At 34.6% G+C, this 21076-nt stretch overlaps 1 protein-coding gene across 1 annotated transcript in view; it reads left to right on the forward strand.

The window, feature by feature from the left end:
* Window positions 1–21076, forward strand: part of tup (LIM1_Isl and LIM2_Isl domain-containing protein tup) — a 94940-nt gene that overhangs the window by 55800 nt on the left and 18064 nt on the right. Inside the window, exons 3-4 of the mRNA XM_065364984.1 lie at window positions 2339–2844; window positions 17200–17498. Coding sequence (XP_065221056.1) covers window positions 2339–2844; window positions 17200–17498 — 805 coding nt within the window. The remainder of the gene's footprint in view (window positions 1–2338; window positions 2845–17199; window positions 17499–21076) is intronic.

Below are 21076 nucleotides of genomic sequence, written 5' to 3' on the forward strand. Positions count from 1 at the left end.
GGACTCATCTTTTCAAAAAAAAATTATGCTGGTTCAAATCCAAAATGTTCTCCAAAGATTAATTTTTTTTATTTTGAAAAAAAAAAATGGATAAATGGAACAATAAAAATTTACAGTGCGGTTTGAAAGTAGAAACCATCACCAATTGACTCAAGTGATCGAAAATACGATACAGACCAAATTCCAGTTTTCTAGGTCAGATTGGTAAACTTCTGATTTTTTTCTTATTTTTAATATTTAAATTTGTATTTTTGAAAATTTGCCAAAAAATGAATTTCAGCTAAAGAAATGTTGGCTATGGCGGTGTATTTTGGGGTCTTCTATCGATACCTTATTATCTGGTTCAAAAATTTGTGATTGGGATACTTCCCCATTGATAATGAGTACCTATTTATGATTTTTGGAGTTTTTTTAGAGCTGAGAAATAAAAAGAACCTGGAATTTTGGCTGATGATGGGGTGTTTTGTCAGTCAATTTTATTATTAGAATCTCATCATCTTTTAGGGGTGAGGGGGAAGGGATGGCTTCGAGAAATAGGATTTTTTCACTTCTAATTAGGTACATCGTCGAGGGAATTTTTGATCATCAAATGATACGAAATTTGGCATGTGAACAGGAAACAATTCCCATAAATGATACATGAACCCAAATTTTTTAATTTTCTTATGTTCTTTGGACTATCAAAATTAATTTTGAAAATGGCCCCCAGTTATGCGTTGACAGAATTTTTTTATTTTTCGAAAATATTTTTAAATGTGAATTTAGCCAATTTATTTCATTCTTTTCACGATGATTTAGCTACCTGAATTTTAAGTACTGCGAATATATTTTTTTACTTGAATTTGTAATTTTTTATAAAAAATTCAATCTGAATTGTTTTACAAAAAGTCCCTCTTTTCACTAAAAAAATCTACCTCTAAATCTCAAATTTGTAATTTATGAAGTTGAACTTCCCCAGAATGCACCTTTTTGCAATTATTTAGCTCAATCTTTTGGAATTCAGTTCAAGTATTTTTCATTTTAAAAAAAGAAAACACAAAAAAAAAGTATAAAAAACAAAAAAAATCAAATTTGATATACGATTGAATCAGAAAGCTGAAAATTGTTAAAATCTCCAAAATTGATTATTGATTGGTTGTGGTTTCAAATTCTTCTGAAGCTACAAGCAGATTTTAGGATTTTCCTGGTTTGAAAAAATCTCATAGAAGGGCCGAAATGATGCCAAAATTTTATTTGGTGATTATTTTTTCATTAAAAAAATAGTATACCCTACAATTGTCTTTTTAAAACCCTTCAAAAATGTGTCAATCAATATACTAAAAACAATACAATTAATCTGAGTTTTCAAATAATTATTGAGTTTCATTTTAGGCCATTTTACAGCTTTTTCTCCAAAACTGAAAAATCCAAAAATCCGCTGGAAGCTTCAAAATGATTCGAATCCATCATCATTGGATTCGGAAAATCAAATAAGGGGGAAGAGAAACAAATTTCAGCTTCCTATTTCAATTTTTTTTAATTCTGTTTTTTTTTTAAAGACAAAATAAGTTTTAAACTTTTTTAAAAAATTTGTCAAAAATCGAAAAAAGAAATCTTGCTTTTGAAATTGGACCTGATGGCGAATTTTTGAATGCTTCATTAATTTTTCTACCAGTTGCCGGATAAAAGCAGGTCTAACTAAACCTGAAACCAGGTACACAAGGCAGTATCTCTTGAAAATGTGTGATTTAATATTGAAAAGAGGCAGTTGAGTCGAAATCATTCAGGAGACAAACATCAATTTTTTCCAGAAAAATACTTCATATCAAGTTTTACTGGAAATGAATGGTTTCGATGAGAAATTGGGTCCAAGTTCTCAAAACTTCAAGCAGATGAGGTACCAAAAATTTGAAGAAATTAGGATTCGTGGATTTGGTCATCAGAGTTTCAGAACAGAATTTTCCCAAAAAGCCAATTTTTATGGAAATCTGATCAATTTTATTTCGTATTCATTCGTTTTTCTCGTGGAAACTTGCATCAAAGGAACTTCATTTCTTTGCTTGACGTTTCTTGAAATTTCAAATTTTGTTTCAATTAATTTCGAGCGAATGAGGTGACAACTTATCTACTCTCATACATTTTTTTCTTCTTCATCTTTGGCACATTTCAAAGAAAAATAATTGACGACTTGCCATTTTGGCCATTTGCTGTGACAACCTGAATTTAACTTACAAATACTTACCTCGCACAATATTTCAATGTACATTTAAACTATAATATAATCTGAATAGCTATAAAATAATTACCGATCCAACTACATAAATTATTAATCCAAGCTACGATGATTTGTCTGTTTCAGATTATTTGGTACAAAATGTGATAAATGTAGCTTAAGTTTTAATAAAACCGACGTTGTGATGAGGGCGAGAACGAAAATATATCACTTAGAATGTTTTAAATGTAACGCTTGCCAAAAACCTTTAATGCCCGGCGAAGAATTCGCGCTAAGAGACGACGGATTATTTTGTAAGGAAGATCACGAAGAACTTTCATCGAAATCGACGAATAGTGAAAATAATAATAACAGTATTACCAATAATAATAATCATAGTAGTAACAATAGCAATAGTAACAACAACAATAATAGTAATAGCAGCGGCGGCGGCAGCAATAATAATAGTAATAGTAGTAACAACAATAGCAGCAGTAACAACAACAGTACCAGTCTTAGTAATTGTAATAGCGGCAGTGGCGGCAATAATAATAATAATAGTAGTAGCGTTTGCAATAATAATACCACGAATAGTACCAGTTTACACCACCATCACCATCATCACCATAATCACAATGAAGGCTCAAATTCAGGTGAGTGCACGACTTATTATTTTCAATTTTTTTTTTTTTATTCTAAGTATAGATCATACGAATATAATATATCAATAGGTATATGGATACTTGATTAGCTACCTATCAAAAAAAAAATGGTTCTTAGAAGTAAAATATTTAAATTCCAAACTATATGATCGAGATCTCAAAATTATAAGTAGACGCTTATAGACACTGGAAGCAGTGTATACCTTATGGTGTAGGTATTATATAGCTGCTCTTCCCTCTGACGTCTGTGCCCAGCAGACATGTAGGATTATCAGGTTAACAAAACGCGCGAGTAATTTAAATAAATAAGCTTAATATTTTATATTTTTATTTTTTATTCGAAAGCGTTCGCATTAATGACACACGTGCGTTAAATTACTCGTAACCATCGCATCGTTTATACATAAGACGAGTGCCTATAATATAATTATCGAGTTATCATCGTCAGAATACCGATGCGATCGCGTCAGACTCATCGACTAATTAAACGACGATAAATTACGTTTAATTAACTTACCTCGCCATCCCTGCACCTATTATATGTGTCGTATGCTCAAACACGATGTCATGTTACCATGACCTGCGACAAATGCGAATTATGTCGACTGTAGCCTACTGAAAAATTTAATACTATACTGATTTGAACGGTGTGGGTGAAATTAGTTAACGAGGTGAATTAATGTAGTTCAAAAGAAATGTATGAATTCATTAAATCTTGATACAGATTGTGGAATGGCAATTTTAAATTTTAAGGCTTGAATTATTCGAAAAAATATTCATCCTTGCAACGGAAAAAAAATTATTGAAAATCACTAACTAAGTACAAAACAATTTATCTGGAATCACACAAAAAATATTATTGAAAATCGCCACCCAAGATTTATTCTAGATTTCTACGATGAGAAAGTAGGAATTTCAAATTGCAGAAAAATTCATTCGTTTTAATGGACTCCCAAAAAATCAATTAGCTAGGTACCTAAAAATAGAATTCACTCATTTAAATAAAAAATTAGCAAGAAAAAATTCACCACAAACTAGTAAAGGTAAGGGCGCCAAATATGGACCACTTTGTTTGGAGGACTGTCATTTGAAAACTAATGGAGATCAAAACCTCTACAAAGGCTTAAAATGAATTTCTATCCTTCCACTAATAAGTACAGGGTGCCCAGAAATATCGAGCACCCCAAAGAAAGTTTTTCATTAAAAATATAGGTTGGCAACATGATTGGTGGGATGTTATCTCTGCAGTCCAACAACCAATCATGTGCTATCATTATTATCATTCACTGTGACCAACCAAAGTATTTTAGTAGAAAACTTTTTTTAAGGGTGCTTGATATTTCTGGGCACCCTGTGTACAAAACTTCAGGGGTAAAAGTCAATTTCAAGCCTGTTTTTTATATCGTTGAGTGACGAGTGTCAAAATGACAGTTCAACATTTTGAACACCTAACCTAATATGGACCATCTATAAAATTTCAAAATAAACATACCTATTTTCACATTTTTCAAAATATCATACCTATTTATGTACCTATTTGTAGAAATAAACAATCAAAAATATTCTAAGCATCAAATGGGAACTCATATTTTAAGAGTGAATTTGAGCGTAATTTTTGCAATTGATTGACGTTTGTGAACTCGGGTTTTAAAATAATGTTTTCTGAAACGAAAGGATTCAATATCACAAGAAATGGAAGCATTTGCGCTGTTATTTGGTGAGTTTTTACCAAATTTTGACTTCTCAGAGACACTAAAACCATCGTAAAATCCGTCCATAAGTACTTAGCCTGTACAATTCAGTTCATTGTTCTTCAGGATGACAATGACACAAATAACAATTTAAAACTTGGACACTAAAAATATTCGCTATAGATCATTCATAATTGAAGTGGAAACTTGGTCATATGCAGGGAAACGGGCAATTCCAGTTTCCTTGCAATCATTTTCACAAGATTAGCTCCACCATGTCGTGCTCAAGCACTCACACTTACTGAGTGTATGGGTTCACATTCCCCATTGGGTAAAAATCTGCCGATGATACGCGACAAAAAACGCGGCAGGAATTGCAACACTTTCCGCCAATACTTTTCTGCTCATTAATCGGCGCGCGTATTTTTTCACGCGATAAATTCTGCTGATGTTCAATATCGATGAAAAAATGTTGGCACCACTGGGGATCGAACCTGGGTCTCCAAGTTGGTAGACGACTTCTCTACCAACCTAGCCACCAGAACATGTTTTGATTAGAATGCAAAATCTCTATACTACGTGAAAACATACGCATAAAATACTACATTTTCGCTTGTGTTTATAAAATACGCAAAAGAATTACGCCAAGAAACCGGCTTGTAGCGTATTTTGTAGCTGGTTTCTTCCAACTCAAAAAAACACGCCACTTAATTTGAAAGCGTTGTGGCCTTACGTGAGAAAATACGCTACAAAATATTATTGTGGCGTATTTTTTAGCAGATTTTTCTTTCAGTGCCCCAATCTGCCTTCTGGATAGCGCTTTTTCACGTGTATATTTTGGAATACGTCAATAAACCAGCTGGTTTTGGCGTCTTTTTCGGTGTATGGGCAGATTTTCCACCAATGGGGTTGTAGCTGGTAGCATGTTGTATGCATAGCAGGTGTATTGGCATTACGTCATCATTACCAACAATCACAGTCAAATGTCAATCACACTCAACTATGACAGGTGCCAAAATGTAACTCCTCCCACTTACACATTATCACGTTTTGGTGTGTGTGCACCGACTAAGTGCAAATGCAATTGGTTTGTGCTTGCTATATGCTACTATCTGTACTCTGTAGTCTGTACCCAAATTAACCCAAACCAACTCGATACCAGCTACTAGTGGGTTAACCAGTATTTTAACCACGTACCAGTTAGCAGGTAGCGTAACCATTCTCAGCTCTGGTAGGTACATACTCCATTGGGGGAAAATCTACCCATCTGCTGAAAAAGACGCCAAAACCAGCTGGTTTATTGATGTATTCTGAATATATGCATAAAAAGCGCTGTTCAGAAAAAGGATTGGTGCACCAGATTTTTTTGGTGCACTAATCCTTTAAAATCTGCTAAAAAATATACTATGTGAATATTTTGTAGTGTATTTTTCTCGCATAAAAGCCACAGTGCTTTCAAATTACATGGCATGTTTCTTTGAGCTGGAAGAAATCAACTACAAAATACGCCACTAACCTGTTTTTTGCGTGTTCTTTCGCGTGTTTGCTAAATAACACACACATAAATGCAATTTATGTTATGGAGATATTTAGCATAGTAAAGAAATATTTGCATTCATTCCATCACATGTCCTGGTGGTTAGGTGAGTAGAAAAGTCGCTCTCCAACTCAGAGACCCAGGTTTGATCCCGGGCAGAGCCAAAAAATGTTTCATGAATATTGGACTTCGGCGGAATTTATTACTTAAAAAATAAGCATATAAGGTGTACCAGGGCAAGTCAGAATGTTTTTTTTTGCAATTTCAACTTTGAGCAGCGGTTACTCTCCTTCTAATGAACCAATATGGATCAAATTTACTATGTATGTAGGTTCCCATAAGGGTTCTTAACCCATGGTAAAAATTTGAGCACGATTGACACCTTAGCTTTCGCTCAGTGTAATAAAATATAAACTGTTCTGACTTACCCCACATCGGGGGAAGTCAGAACAGGCTAAACTTTGCAGAGGTGTAGCTCACAGTAACAAAATTGTAGAGAGTTTAATTCTCTTTGAGATCACTCTTATCAGATTTTCACTAGGACCCACGGTTCGACCAAAAAACTAAGAGATAGAAAGTCTGTATTTGAAAACATATTCAAAAAAAGTTCAAAACAGCAACAAAATACAATTGAACCAAAGACATCTAAAATTAAACTGGATCGCAAAAATTTTTACGCCGCAATTAAGTAGGGGTAGTACCCTCAAGTCACCTTCAGTAGCACTTTGCCAGATATAAACAACTTACCCCAAATTCTGACTTCCCCTGGTGCACCTGATTTCACATTGCCAACTTATATTTTTGAATAAAACACTTTATTTGTGTTTCATGATACTTTTGCCCTCTTCCCCCACACCCCACCATACCCTCATTGTTTGCAAAAACTTATAAACATCAATAACATTTAGAAAATTACATCATACATATCTATATATTTTAGCAAAAGTTCAAAAAACAGACTAAAAGATCTGATCCTTCAGATCTAGTCACATCTGTTCAGAACTAATCAGGCCTACTCTATTGTATCTGATCAGATCTGGTCAGGTCTGAACAGATCCAATTGAATAAGTACCCAAGTATTAGGAATGTTCAAATCTAATTAGTGATTAGATTTGATCTAGTTTGCTCAATCAGGTCTGATCAGATCCCTTCCAATGTACTATGTAGATCCAATCAGGTTTTCCGATTGAATCTGACATCTAACTAGGTCTGAACAGCTCTAGTCCAGAATCCTATCAAAATATTGATCTCACTAGACTAGATCTAATTGGAGGTGATCTTATTGTTTCCCCCTTGAAAAATGGCCTCAAGGTGTTAACCAGCTACTTACATGATCCTTTGACTAAAATTACCCATCAGTTTTCACCAAATTACTTGTCGATGCATTGTACACCTTCCAGAAATTTTCTTTAATTTTATATGAACTGAATTTCATATGCCTCATCTGCAGTTGCCCATTGTAATATGGCAAATGTATCCAGTCTTGTAGTTTCAGGTTGGTAGTATTGTCCACAAACTCATAATGGAGGCCAAGAAACCTGATTACTTCTGGATTGCTCATTGCTTTCATGAATGGTATTCTATGATTTTCATAATAACCAATCAACTGTCTTATAGCCTCCACTGAGGAAGTTTTCTTTTGCATAGGTACTATTTTTATGGCAACGTTTATGAGAAGATCAAAAATTAGTAAGTCGATGCTTCCTGCAAGATCTGATGAATTCTCTTTTAAAAATTCAACATTTAATACATTTCCAATGTCCTCGTATTTGAATAGAGCCCCCAATTGTTTAGAAATTTCATTGGTAGTCATTGCATTATCCTCCCAGAAATAGTTGTATGATTGGAATTTGAACTTGCTCAGATATAACATGGCATGCTGTATCTTTGAGTTAGAATACAAATCAAAAAGAACTCTCAAATCAATGGGGCAGGTGATGCTGAGAGATTTCTTTCTTACCGAATAACCGTATTCGATCAGATATTCTTCAATTTCTGCTTCTATTTCCTCATTTGGAAACTTCAGTATTACCTCCTGATTTTCTACGGTTTCATCAAACCCTGCAATTGTTAGGTATCCATATATCAAAAGTTGCATTTCCAGGGGCATGCTGCTCATTGAAGAATTACCCAGCTGAAGAAAGCAATTTTTACTGATTCTTGCACCATTTTTATAGTACATCAGTGACCTCTTTGACTTGTAGAGCTGTTTGATTAAAACTAGTGCAGATCCGGTTAGTGACCAATGGTCCTTAATTTCCTTTGTTTTTAAGCTGAGGATGATTGAAATAACATTCAACACTTTCTTGGATTTGCATGTTATATCAAATTGATACCCATCATACTTCTGAATCAATTCTTTGAGCACAATATCTACTTCACTAGGTGTTGGCTCAAGAGTTGTGTTTGATCCTTCAACAATCTTGTTTACTCGCCATTTAGCAAATTCATAAATGTGGTAGCCGAGATTACTTTTAATTTCATCTTCAGTGAACCCAAAAGCGTTGGCCATCTTGCTTGAATAGGTAAGGTCATGGAAATCATTGGGGCTGGAACCGATTGAATCCATTGGTACGTATAATACCCCCATCACAAGAGCAAATCCGAGTTGTGAAGCGCTATTTCTTATTTGATTGTAAAATCCTCTGTAAAACTTGAGCAACGTCTCAGCCAGCTCGTGATCTTCGAGGCTAAATTTGGCTCGGCGATAAGGCGAGTCATACTGATCAACCAACAGTACAACTGGCAATTTAAATTTATTATAAAGCAGCTTGATGAGATCAGAAATAGATAATTTCCCAGGTAAATGTTTAACGTCATAATCGCTTGCTATGGTACGCAACATTCGGTAGGTTCCATCTGCAAAGCCCTTGTACGTGCGAAACACCATATTATTCCCAAATTTCAGATGAATTACAGGGAATTGCAACCATTTGGATGTGGTGTTCTTTTTATTATGTGGAAGAATATTGCGCATCCATTCCACGTTACCATATTGGTAGACATATAAGCCTTGAAATAGACAATTGTCACCTTTATAAAAATGTTCGATCATCTGTAGAAAAACCGTCTTTCCAAATGCAGGAGGTCGAACCAAAAAACAGAGCCGTTCCTCCACTAAATGTTGTATGAAGCTGGTTTTGTCTATATACAGAAAATTTCTATACATACATCCAAAGTCGTAACAAGCGCCCGACAGTGGTATCATTTGATCAGGTGTCCATGTGATTTCATTTGAAGTGTGTAAACCCTCAGGAGAGGTAAATATCGCAATACACAGGAACACAAAATTCTCAAAAATGCTCATTTTTAACAACAGGGGTTTGAAAGCAAACAGTTACTGTTTGAGTTGGAAGAGTAAGTCACATGTACTTGGGAAGTTTCATCGATACAACACTCCAACACAAACCGTGTTTCACAACTTCATATTTTTATGGTCCATAAAAAATTCATGACTGTATATTTTGATTAGAAGTTTATCAAGATATTACTTAATTAATCTTTGAATTATCAGAGGCCATCAATTTTCCTTATTTCACTTTAATAACCTAAAGATAAGAAAATATGATTTCTTATAAATGTTCTAACTGCACATGCTTGATACTACATGATCCTGTGACTAAAATTAGTAAAATTGCCCAGCAGCTTTTGATGCATTGTACACCTTCCAGAAATTTTCTTTAATTTTATATGAACTGAATTTCATACGCCTCATCCGCAGTTGCCCATTGTAATATGGCAAATGTATCCAATCTTGTAGTTCCAAGCTCTTGTCCAAAATCTCATAATGGAGACCAATGAACCTCATTTGTTCTGGATTTCCCATTGCTTTCATGAATGGTATTCTATCATTTTCATAATAACCAATCAGCTGTCTTATAGCCTCCATTGAGGAAGTTTTCTTTTTGCATACTACTTTTATGGCAATGTTTATATCAAGATCATGAGTTAGCAAGTCAATTCTTCCTGCAAGATCTGATGAATTGTCTTTTAAAAATTCAACATTTAATACATTTCCAATGTCCTCAAACCTGAATAGAGCTCCCAATTGTTTAGGCATTTCGTTGGTAGTCCTTGCATTATCCTCCCAGAAATAGTTGCATGATTGGAATTTGAACCTCCTCAGATATGACATTACATGTCGCATGCTCTTCATATAATTAAACCGATTTCTCAATTCACTGGGGCAGGTGATTCTTAGAGAGTTCTTTATTACTGAATAACCATATGCAATCATATCTTCTTCCATTCTTGTTTCTATTTCCTCATTTGGAAACTTCAGTATTACCTCCTGGCCCTGATTTTCTTCAGCTTCATCAAATTCTGCAATTGTTAGGTAGCCAAATATCAAAAGCTGCATGTCCAGGGGCATGCTGCCCATTGAAGAATTGCCTAGTTGAAGAAAGGAGTTTTTACTGAATCTTACACCAAATTTATAGTGCATCAGTGATCGTTTCATCTTGTGGAGCTGTTTGATTAAGACTAGTGCAGATCCGGTTAGTGACCAATGGTCCTTAATTTCCTTTGTTTTTAAGCTGAGGATGATTGAAATAACATTCAACACTTTCTTGGATTTGCATGTTATATCAAATTGATACCCATCATACTTCTGAATCAATTCTTTGAGCACAATATCTACTTCACTAGGTGTTGGCTCAAGAGTTGTGTTTGATCCTTCAACAATCTTGTTTACTCGCCATTTAGCAAATTCATAAATGTGGTAGCCGAGATTACTTTTAATTTCATCTTCAGTGAACCCAAAAGCGTTGGCCATCTTGCTTGAATAGGTAAGGTCATGGAAATCATTGGGGCTGGAACCGATTGAATCCATTGGCACGTATGATACCCCTGTCACAAGAGCAAATCCGAGGAAAGCGGAGCAATTTTTTATTTCATTGTAAAATCTTTTGTAAAATGTGAGCAGTTTTTCAGCTAGCTTGTAGTTCTTGATTCGAAATTTGGCTCGGTAATATGGTGAGTCATACTCATCAACTAACAATATAACTGGCAATTTGAATTTATTATAAAGCAGCTTGATAAGATCAGAAATAGATAATTTCCCAGATAAAAGTTCAACATCATAATCACTTGCTATCCAGCGCAACATTAGATAGGTATAGTCTGCAAAGCCCTTGTACGTGCGAAATGTCATATTGTCCCCAAAATTCAGGTGAATTACAGGAAATTGCAACCATTTGGACGTGGTGTTCTTCTTATTGTGTGGTAGAATATTGCGCATCCATTCCACATTGCCGTATTGATAGACATATAAGCCTTCAAATAGATAATAGTCTGCACCTTCATAAAAATATTTGATCATCTCGATAAAGGTCGTCTTTCCAAATCTACGGGGTCGAACTAAAAAACTGAGCCGTTCCTCCACTAACTGTTGTATGAAGCTGGTTTTGTCTATGTACAGAAAATTTCTATGCAAACGCATATATCTCCAGTCTGCACTCGCGCCTGGCAGTGGTATTATTTGATCAGGTGTCCATGTGGTTTCATTTGATGTGTGTAAACTCTCAGGAAGGGTAAATATCACAATACACAGAAACACAAAATTCTCAAAAATGCACATTTTTAATATTTAAAGGGGGTTTGAAAGTAAAAAGTTACCATTTAAGTTGAAGAGTAAGTCAGCTGTACTGTTTGGGAAGTTTCATTGATAAAGCACTTGTCTACTTTCGACTTGTATGATTTTTTTAAATGGTCGGAAGTAGGTAGGTATGGCCAATTTTATATCTTGATTAGAACTTTATCAAGACGGATATTGCTTCATTAAACTTTCAATTATAATTAGAGCTTTTCCCCAATTCATTTCCTGATTACCTAAAAAGATAAGACACTGATTATTTTTTATGAATGTCCTAACATGCATGCTGATATAGGTACTCTATACAATTTTATAAGATATGATCAAGCATTAGTTTTACATTTCCGCCAAAACAGACTGCTGTGAGGCCTGGGGGAAGAGATGCAAATAATCCTTGACCCTCTCTCCCCAGTTGTGATCTTTAGGCTCTGAATTCCATGAAATACAAGTACATCACTAAAATTTGACATAGGTACTTACTTAATTGATGACAAATTTATTTGGGAAAAATTGCATGAAAAAGTGTTGAAAATACATAGATACCTAGAATGTTAAAATTAGATTTACATAATATAAAATTGAAAAGGAGCATTCAAATCAATTAAAATGACCTAAAACTGAAAATTTTTTGAAAAAATTGCACAAAATGAAACGAAAATTGAATAAAGTATACTTACCATTAAAACAGCTGAGAAACATTTAAAAAGCAATAAAGTCATTACAAATCAATAAAAGATTATGAAATTCAAATGAAATTTGACAAAAACTGATTGAAGACGTATTCTAAAATTCTTAAGAAAAAACATAAAAAGGGTACCTACCTATTCCTAATTTCCCATCCAAGAATGGTGAAATGCCCCTGTTCTCGGTTTAGTGAATAAATTATGATGGATTATTGTTGTGTAGTGGGGACTAGGGACTCCAAGTTACCCACCTAGTAGGGAACTTTATGCCCAGGTGGAGGCTACACTGATTTCACATCAGTGCTCTCTGGTGGATTAGTTCCACAGAGAGGTAGATGGAGCCGCAGATGTCTGCCTCTTGGCAGTTGGATTTATATCATAACAGATGAAGCATCTTTTACGCTGGATGTCAGCTCTTTACCCAACGCTCAGCAGAATAGCTATCGTGTATAGTTGTATTTGGCATCTGTATGACAGATAACTTATTTAAGTATATGTGCACTACTGGCAATATACTTTTAGCAGTACACCTTTGTGTCTTCTTGTGTATGTTGACATAGTGTCATTGGTTGGATGGATACAAAATATAAGATGTAGTCAACGTAGTGTCCGTTAAGACCCCAAATCTAGTAGTTCCCCTTGGGAGTTAAGACGTAGTAGGAACCCAGGGTGAGCTAAGTATCCGTTCCCCCCAACAATTTGATAGGTCCGTGTTGAAAAATTTCGAGCTAAAATTTCGTCCCTCCCCTCTCTTCCCCTTCCCTTTACCAGTATAGCCAAAAAACGTGTTTTTCGCAGAAGGAAAAAAATCTATATCTGTAAGTATTGGAGGTAAAATTTAAGTATCACTTGGAATAAATGTAGAAGAAGGGTGAGCATTTCGACACGATTTTTTTCAGAATTTTTTATCTGAGTGGTGGGGGTGAAATTGACAAAAGAAAACTTTGAACTGTTGTAGCTCCAAACTGAAGAAGAGAGTACAAAAACTGTTTCCACCAAAATTTGTACTTTTATGAGTATACTTTCTTTTAACAGTCCTGTAAAATTATAAAGTCTGCAACAGGTTCATTTCTTCAAGAAACCTTCAAAAATATGTGTTTTTTTGCGACCAGCTCAAAGATTTTTAAACCAGATAAAGAAAATCAATAGAAGACTCCAAATGTACACCATCAGCCAAAATTTCAGACGCTAAAATTCATTTTCCAATTTTTGGCGAATTTTCGAAAATTCAAATTTGGCTTTTGGGTAATTGAGAAAAATTAATAGTTTCGCCAAATTGGAGTAGAGATTTGTAGTTTATTTTTGACCCTCCGAGTTGATTGATTATAGTTTCAAGTCCTTCCGGAGCCTCCAGTCGATTTTCAAATTTTCCAGTCTTAGAAAAAAACACTGTAGAAATATAAGAAACTTTTTCGATTTTTAGCCAAATTTTTGTAAAAAATGGGGCTACTTGCGGCAGGCTAGACATTTTTATATTTTGTAGATAGTTTCAGCACGATGGTGATTTTTACATTTTATGACCTGGAACCTGTTCTAATAGATCAAATGAAGTCAAACTTGGGGAATAGGGTTCTCTTGGGGGCTGAAATTGACCCGTGCAGTTGGAAGGGTCAAAGTTGAAAATTACAAAAAGGTCATTTTTTCGAGAAGCGTAATTTGCCCCCAAATTGATGAAAAGAGTCCAAATTCATTCCATTGGTGAGAATTTCAGCTTCTTAAGTTTCCCCCACCCCATTTTAGGTGGAAAAAACCTGATTTTGACCCTATTTTTGACCCCATCTCACTCTTGAAATTGACCTAAGGAGGCCCAATGTCCAGCATACAATGGGATGGTGCCACTTGAGTGTATTTTGCAGGTTTTAACCTACCAACCCTATTTGACCTATCTCCAGGGTCAAAAAAGTGGATTTTTTGGCTATTTTACGTGTTTTTCGACCTTTAAGAAAACCTACAGCCTCCCTAAATTGACCTAGAGGGTCCAAATTTTCACAGTACATTGGAAGAATGTATCAGAAGTGCCGTTTGCTGGTTTCAGCCTTCCAAACCCATTTGATCCCTCTCCAGAGTCAAAAAATGGATTTTTCTTGGCTATTTTACATGTTTTTGAACATTTAGGAAAGCCTACAGCCTCCCCAAATTGACCAAGAAGGTCCAAATTTTCACAGTACATTGGGAGAATGTACCCCAAGTGCTGATCAATGCGAAATAAGTATTTGAAAGAAAAAATTTTCAAAATACGAATTTATCTAAAAATAAGCAATTTGAAAATTCTGATGGAATGTCCGGATCTGATCAGATTTGATTCAATTCAATCATATTTCCATTTTGTAGTGATTAAAATCTCTAAAAAAAATTGCTGACATCCATTGTAAAAAAAAACATTTAAAAATTCGTTATTATTAGCATGCCAAAAAAAATCTTTAAAGATTGTCCAAAAGCTTTGAAAAATGTTGTTTTTTACTCAACTGCTAAATTTGGTTAGGTACCTAAGTACCTAAAAAAATATTTCAAAAATTAATGAAAATATTGCAAAAATTGATTTTTATAGAAGTTGGAGAAAAATGTCCAGAAAAAATGCTTTTACTTACCTATTTGTTGAAATAGTTTACTTAAGTCAACACAAAAAGACAAAATTTTAAATCACTATAGGGGAATACGTATTCTATCGTCGTCGTCGTCGTCGTGGTTCCTTGTCCTTTACAGGACATTGGAAATCGCATTTTTGTGGTACCCTTACAGGGTGAGGCGAATGCCTATTGCCACTGCGATTATTCTGGGGAATCGACGTTGTTTCGAGCTTCCACTAGTAGTTTCCCGTTGCTTTCTAGTGACATCTACACAAGCACCTTGGAGCTAGCCGGGTAGTTTAGAGACCCTGAGCTCCTCAGTGTTGACCTCTATAGACGCTCGAACCAGTTTCAGCTTTTTGATTCTGCTAACAGATGGCATCGCTGAATAATTTATTCTTAGTCTCCATAAAAAATGAATTTCATATCACCACGAAAAAATTCTTTTGTAACAACTTGCAAAAAATTCATCAGAATTCAACACTGTAAAAAATTAATTAAAAATCGTCTTGAAAAATTCTAAGCTGAATTTTAAAAAAATAGAATTTTAAATCACTAGGTAGGTAGTAAAAAATTTATTCTAAAAATCTCCAAAAAAAAAATGTTAAAAATTCCTACAAAAAAATTCGTTTGAAATCACCAAAAAATTCCGAACTAAAATTTATCACCGATCAATTTATTCTATATCATCACAAAAAATTCGTTTGTATAACTCGAAAAAAATTCATCACAATTCAACACTATAGAAAATCAGTTTGATTTGAGTATGAATCTTAGGAAAATTTCGAACGTATCCTTATTGTTTTGAAAAATAGTAATTTAAAATCACTTTATAAGAGAGTTTTTTCAATAAAAAACTCGAAGTTCCCTTTTGATAATTTTCTCTGTTTTTCTAGTACCTTCTCCCCTTCATAAAATAATTTTCTTTCAGTAAGCCTGTCCGAGGTTGCTCAACCATTGACCACCCAAAATTCTACGTTAGAATATCTTCCTTCCTATACACACAGAAAATAAGCAGACTCGGCCTATAAATAAGTTATACCATTCGATGCACACCCGGTATAGGCAGCGTGTTGCTCTATCCGGCCTCCTGAGACCACAATATAATAGGGACGAGGAAAACCACTGAAAAGCGGAGCAGATGATACCTAGAGAGTTAGAGACGGTGGTCTAACGTTTTCATTCGAGTGTAACGGGCCTAAAAATGGTCGGTCTAGGCCAGCAGGGGATTCCAGACAGGGGTTCATCAAAGGGCACCGTTGACCGGATAAAAATACCTACCTATCCCCTAAAGGATTTATGTCCTTTGCATCTTTTATGTAACCTTTTTTTGAAAAACACAACATCCGAGGTTTTGTGCAGTTAAAATAAAAAAAAAAAAATCGAATGTATTTCTCACTTCTGCTGTATCTATAGACACTCGTGAAATGTGGTTGGTGTGAAGTTGAAAGAGGAAGTACAAATATGTTGAAGGAAAAAAAAAATTATAAAATTCTTTGACTTCTTGGCATCATAGAACGACATCCACGCCTGTATCATCCTCCCATTCCATGTTGAATGCATTCGAGTCGAGTTCGAGTACATGTGTATTTATTATTGTAAATTTATACGTAGGTTTGGCGAGATTACAGTTTTCTCTACATTTATTCGCTTTTTATTTGTTTCGCGTAAGTTACGAGCGAGTAAATGTTTTCTAAACGTGCCGGAGTTGGAATGTATCCAAAGTAGACCACCATTTACCCGCAATTTTTCTTTGCCCATTGCGCGCATTTGACGTAAATCTAATATCTACTGAGGGTGTCTGAAGTGAACAGTGCAACGAGTGGAAAAAAATGAAATGACGTGCTTTTTTATACTGATTTTTATGATAAAAAAAGTAAATTTATAGGTGCTGAAGCAATAATTACCTGAGTAAAAAAAGTCGTTCTGGAGACTTTGGCTCGAAACAGATTTTTTCTAATAATTTTTCATTTTATTCAGAATGGATAAAAATTTATTTTTGCTGCCATTTTTTTTCGAAATCATTTTTATAAAATTTCATCAGAATATGAACCATTTTCCATTCTTGGTAAATTCCCAACAAATGATCCAATTTACTTGAACTGAAAGAAATGCTGATCTTCAAAAAAAAATTCTGAAAAAAGTGTTCTCTCACATTATCATTTTAAATACTAATTGGAAATTAAGTATTGGTACTTCTTAAGTACAATGATACCTACTTAAGCTAGCCTTAATTTACTTGAGCTGTGATTTTAACGACAAAATAAAATTTCAGATTCTTCAGAGTCCGGTTCAAACAATAAATACAGCAATCGCGACGTTAGTCGGAGCGGTAGCGGTAAAGTGGCCTCCGATGGAAAACCTACCAGAGTGAGAACCGTGCTAAATGAAAAACAACTCCATATGCTAAGAACTTGCTACGCTGCCAATCCTAGACCAGATGCTTTAATGAAAGAACAGCTCGTTGAACGAACAGCCCTCAGCCCCCGAGTCATCAGAGTGTGGTTTCAAAATAAAAGATGTAAAGATAAAAAACGAGCTATTGCCATGAAACAACAAATGCAGCACGAAAAGGTAAGATTTTTCATTCATGTACATATGAAAATTAGGTATTCAAAATGAAATGAAAATCCAAGTACATTTTTTGTAATTTTTCGGTAGGATTTCAAGGTATTAAAAATATTCGCTAAAATCTCAGACAAATAAGTAAATCTGACACAAAAATTGTTGAAAATTATGTACCTACAAATCAATGAAAAATATAAGTAATTAAAAATACAAAATATTCCAAAAATTGCTCAGAGCAGCAGAAAAAGTAATAAAAGTGAGACCAATTGGTAGAAGTGGACCCAAGTCGTGCTATTTAGGGGGAGGGGAGAGTGTATCAAGTCATTTTCCCGACAATAATCAAAATTTTAACGTGCTGAGTTATGTGGTCAGGTTAGTCAAGAGACAATTTTGAGCCCAAGGCAATTAAAATTTGGCCCTTTTTCTAGGGACGAAACTATGTAGAGGTTTTTGAGAGGGGGCGGTGGAGGAAGTTTGACTGAAAATTTGCCGACTGATTTATGAAAAAAAAGTATCTATTTTTCCAATTGATATTATTAAGTATATTCATATGACATAAAAATTTTCATTTTCTGATTTGGATTATTGGAGGGCCCAAATGTGATTTTTTTAAATTTTAAAACAAGAAACAAATTGGCCCGAGAGTGAAGCAAGAGCGAAAGTTTTTAAAAATTGAATTTCGAGAGGCCTAAAAAAACGATACTTTTTTCAGGAAGTTTATTTTGAAAAAAAAAATGAGGGCAGGCCCGAGAGCGAAGCGAGAGGGAGAATACTTTTGAAAATTTGTATTTTGACAGACCTAAAAAGGATATTTTTTTTATACAAGGGGTTTATTTTTTGTTTTTTAAAATTTCAGAATTTGTAATGTTTTTTTTTTCAGGGCGTTGATTTTGAAAAAGAAAACAGGCCCAAGTGAGGGAAAAACTTCTTGAAAATTTGTATCTATTTAGAGATGCATAAAAATGATATTTTTTGCGAGAAATTTATTTATTTCAATTTTGAAAAAGAATCACAGCAAAAGCTTTTGAAAATTAGTGTTTTGAGAAGTCAAAAATTAGGATTTTCTTTCATCACAAGACCTTCTTTCACCGCAGGCTATCCAGAAATTGCGAGCTCGAAGAAAACTGCCCCCTTTGCCCCCCCCCCTTCAAGACGACCCTGACTGTGGTATTAAAATTTTTTGAAAAGTCAAAGTATTTCTGTTCAGAAAAAATGAGATCATAATTATGCTTAGATGAGTATTATGAGTATTTCTGCAATTTTTCATGTTTAATTTTCATGCTCTTAGAATTTTTGAAAGGAATAATTATCTTGAATACCTAGTTCGCGAAGCAAGGGTGAAAGTTTTGAAAAATATGTAGTTCGAAAAATAGAACATCAATTTTTATGTAAGAATTCGGTTTTCCTGATCTCAACTTTTTAAAAATTTTATTATTGGGTTCTTGAAATTTTAAGCGTAAAGAAGAGAACCAAACTGCCCCCCCCCCAATCGTCTCTGCAACTGGTGAAATTGACGCGAAAACTGAAGCAAATTATGCAAAAACTACAAAACATTATCAAAATTTTGATAAAATTAATTTTTGAAACTCACAAAGAAATGGTTAAATTAGCTTTAAAATCATTTAGACCTTCGAAACGTGTTCTAATCATCAAATAAAGAACTAAAAATCAACAGTAGTAACAATTGATAAAATTCTCACAAAATATTATTGAAATGCTCGAAAAAGTACAGACAGATTTGTTTAAAAATTTCATCGAGCGTCCTTAAAAGTGCACAAAATTGTGTACAGGACTCCTTAACTCATCAGAAAGTCGATAGAATTGGCATAAAAATGGCAGAAAACTGAGAAAAAATTGATAAAATACATGTGAACAATTAGTCGGGGAGGGGGGGTCGCATAAGGATCTATTGCATCAAAATCGCAGATTTTGCATTTCAACATAGGACTTGCACGAAATTTTTTAAACCGTACAAAAGTACATCGAAAAGACCAGGCCAAAATTTACCACATGTCAAAATTTCAAGTGCTAAAGTGCATTTTTCGATTTTTGGTGAATTTTTGAAAATCAAATTTAAGCCATAAAATGAGGGAAAAAATCAAAATCTTGCCAATTTGACCTAGAAAGCTGAAATTTTGGATATACCCTATTTTGGACCTGCCAAATCGATTGGAAACTGTTTCAGACCGTTTAAAGTAGTTCTGGAGCCTCCAGCAGATTTTTGGAATTTGAAATTCCCACAAAACTTCATCAAATGGAACTGGAAAGCCGAAAATTCTGCAAAATAATTTCAATACGTTACGAAGCCAACTGCAGGTGGATTTCAAGTCGTTTTGGAGTCTCCTGCGTTTTTTTGAAAATGACTGGAGCCTCCAGTATATTTCTGAAACTTGAAATTTTCACAAAACTTCATCAAATGGATATGGGAACTGGGATGCTGAAATTTACTCTGCATTCCAATTTTAGCACTCTTTGAAGTCTTTGAAGACAACTTTAGGTGAGTTCCAGTTATTTTGGAGCATCCAGCAACTTTTTGAAAATTCTTGGAGTCTCCAGCAGAGTTCTGAAACTTGGAAGGTACCTAATTAACTTGGTGTAATTTCCCGCAAAATTCAAATCTGTGATGATTTTTTGAAGAGATATTTCAATGAAAATCTAAAATCTGCGTTTTTTTAAAAACATCGTCTTTTGATGGCATTTTTTAAAAACAAAATGGATGATTTCACTAATTAAATATAGGTATAATTAATCAATCACGAGATCAACTATAAGAAATAACGATTCGGGTCACAAATCAAGTCCTAGCATCTAGTAAAATATTAAAAATTCGGTGAAAGACCCAGTGCAAAATTATTTACATTGTCATTTCCCTTCTCCTTTCTTTTCGATCTTCGATCAATTCGAACGAAAGAAAAATACTCGTAGTGTTATGCATTTTTCATTGTGATGCGAATGCATCTATAGCCAGCTTAGCATTTGTGAGTGAGAAAGAGGACGAGAGGCGAAGCGACTGGCACTGGTAGTCGCCGTTATCGGTCATTCAGTTCGTATTTGAGTTCTCGGCAAACCTGCTGCAGCCATCAGTGCCATCACTTTTGCACTCATAGTCAGTGGCCAGTTTTTAGCATGATAGGATGGATGCGGTGCAGCTGGCCTGTGGGCAGGCTATAGTAATATTACAGCGAAGATAGACGAGAAGTCGATATTTTCGGCATTCGTATCTGCAACTTTATTAACATTTTACACGTTTCGTTGTTGTGATGCATAACTCGAATATTGGAAGGCAGGATAGCTCATTGCATATGCAGGTTGATGTGGAGTGTGGAGTGTGGAGGTTATGCAATTCGACGACGACGATAAGGTGTAGAATATGTATCGTATATCTTTGGTATGTCGATGTGCCACGCTATGCCATTCCAATGCCACCCACTTAATGCTCTAATGTCGTATGTCCTGCAATAACGAGAATATACTCGGACCTAGCTGGCTAGATACGAGTACAATAAGTACATTTATATACGTAGATATTTATTCTTTTTTTTTTAAATGAATTACGTCTCGTACCCGCCTACACGGTATTCCCT

This window comes from Planococcus citri, chromosome 4, assembly GCF_950023065.1.
Source record: "Planococcus citri chromosome 4, ihPlaCitr1.1, whole genome shotgun sequence".
Classification (NCBI taxonomy): Eukaryota; Metazoa; Arthropoda; class Insecta; order Hemiptera; family Pseudococcidae; genus Planococcus; species Planococcus citri.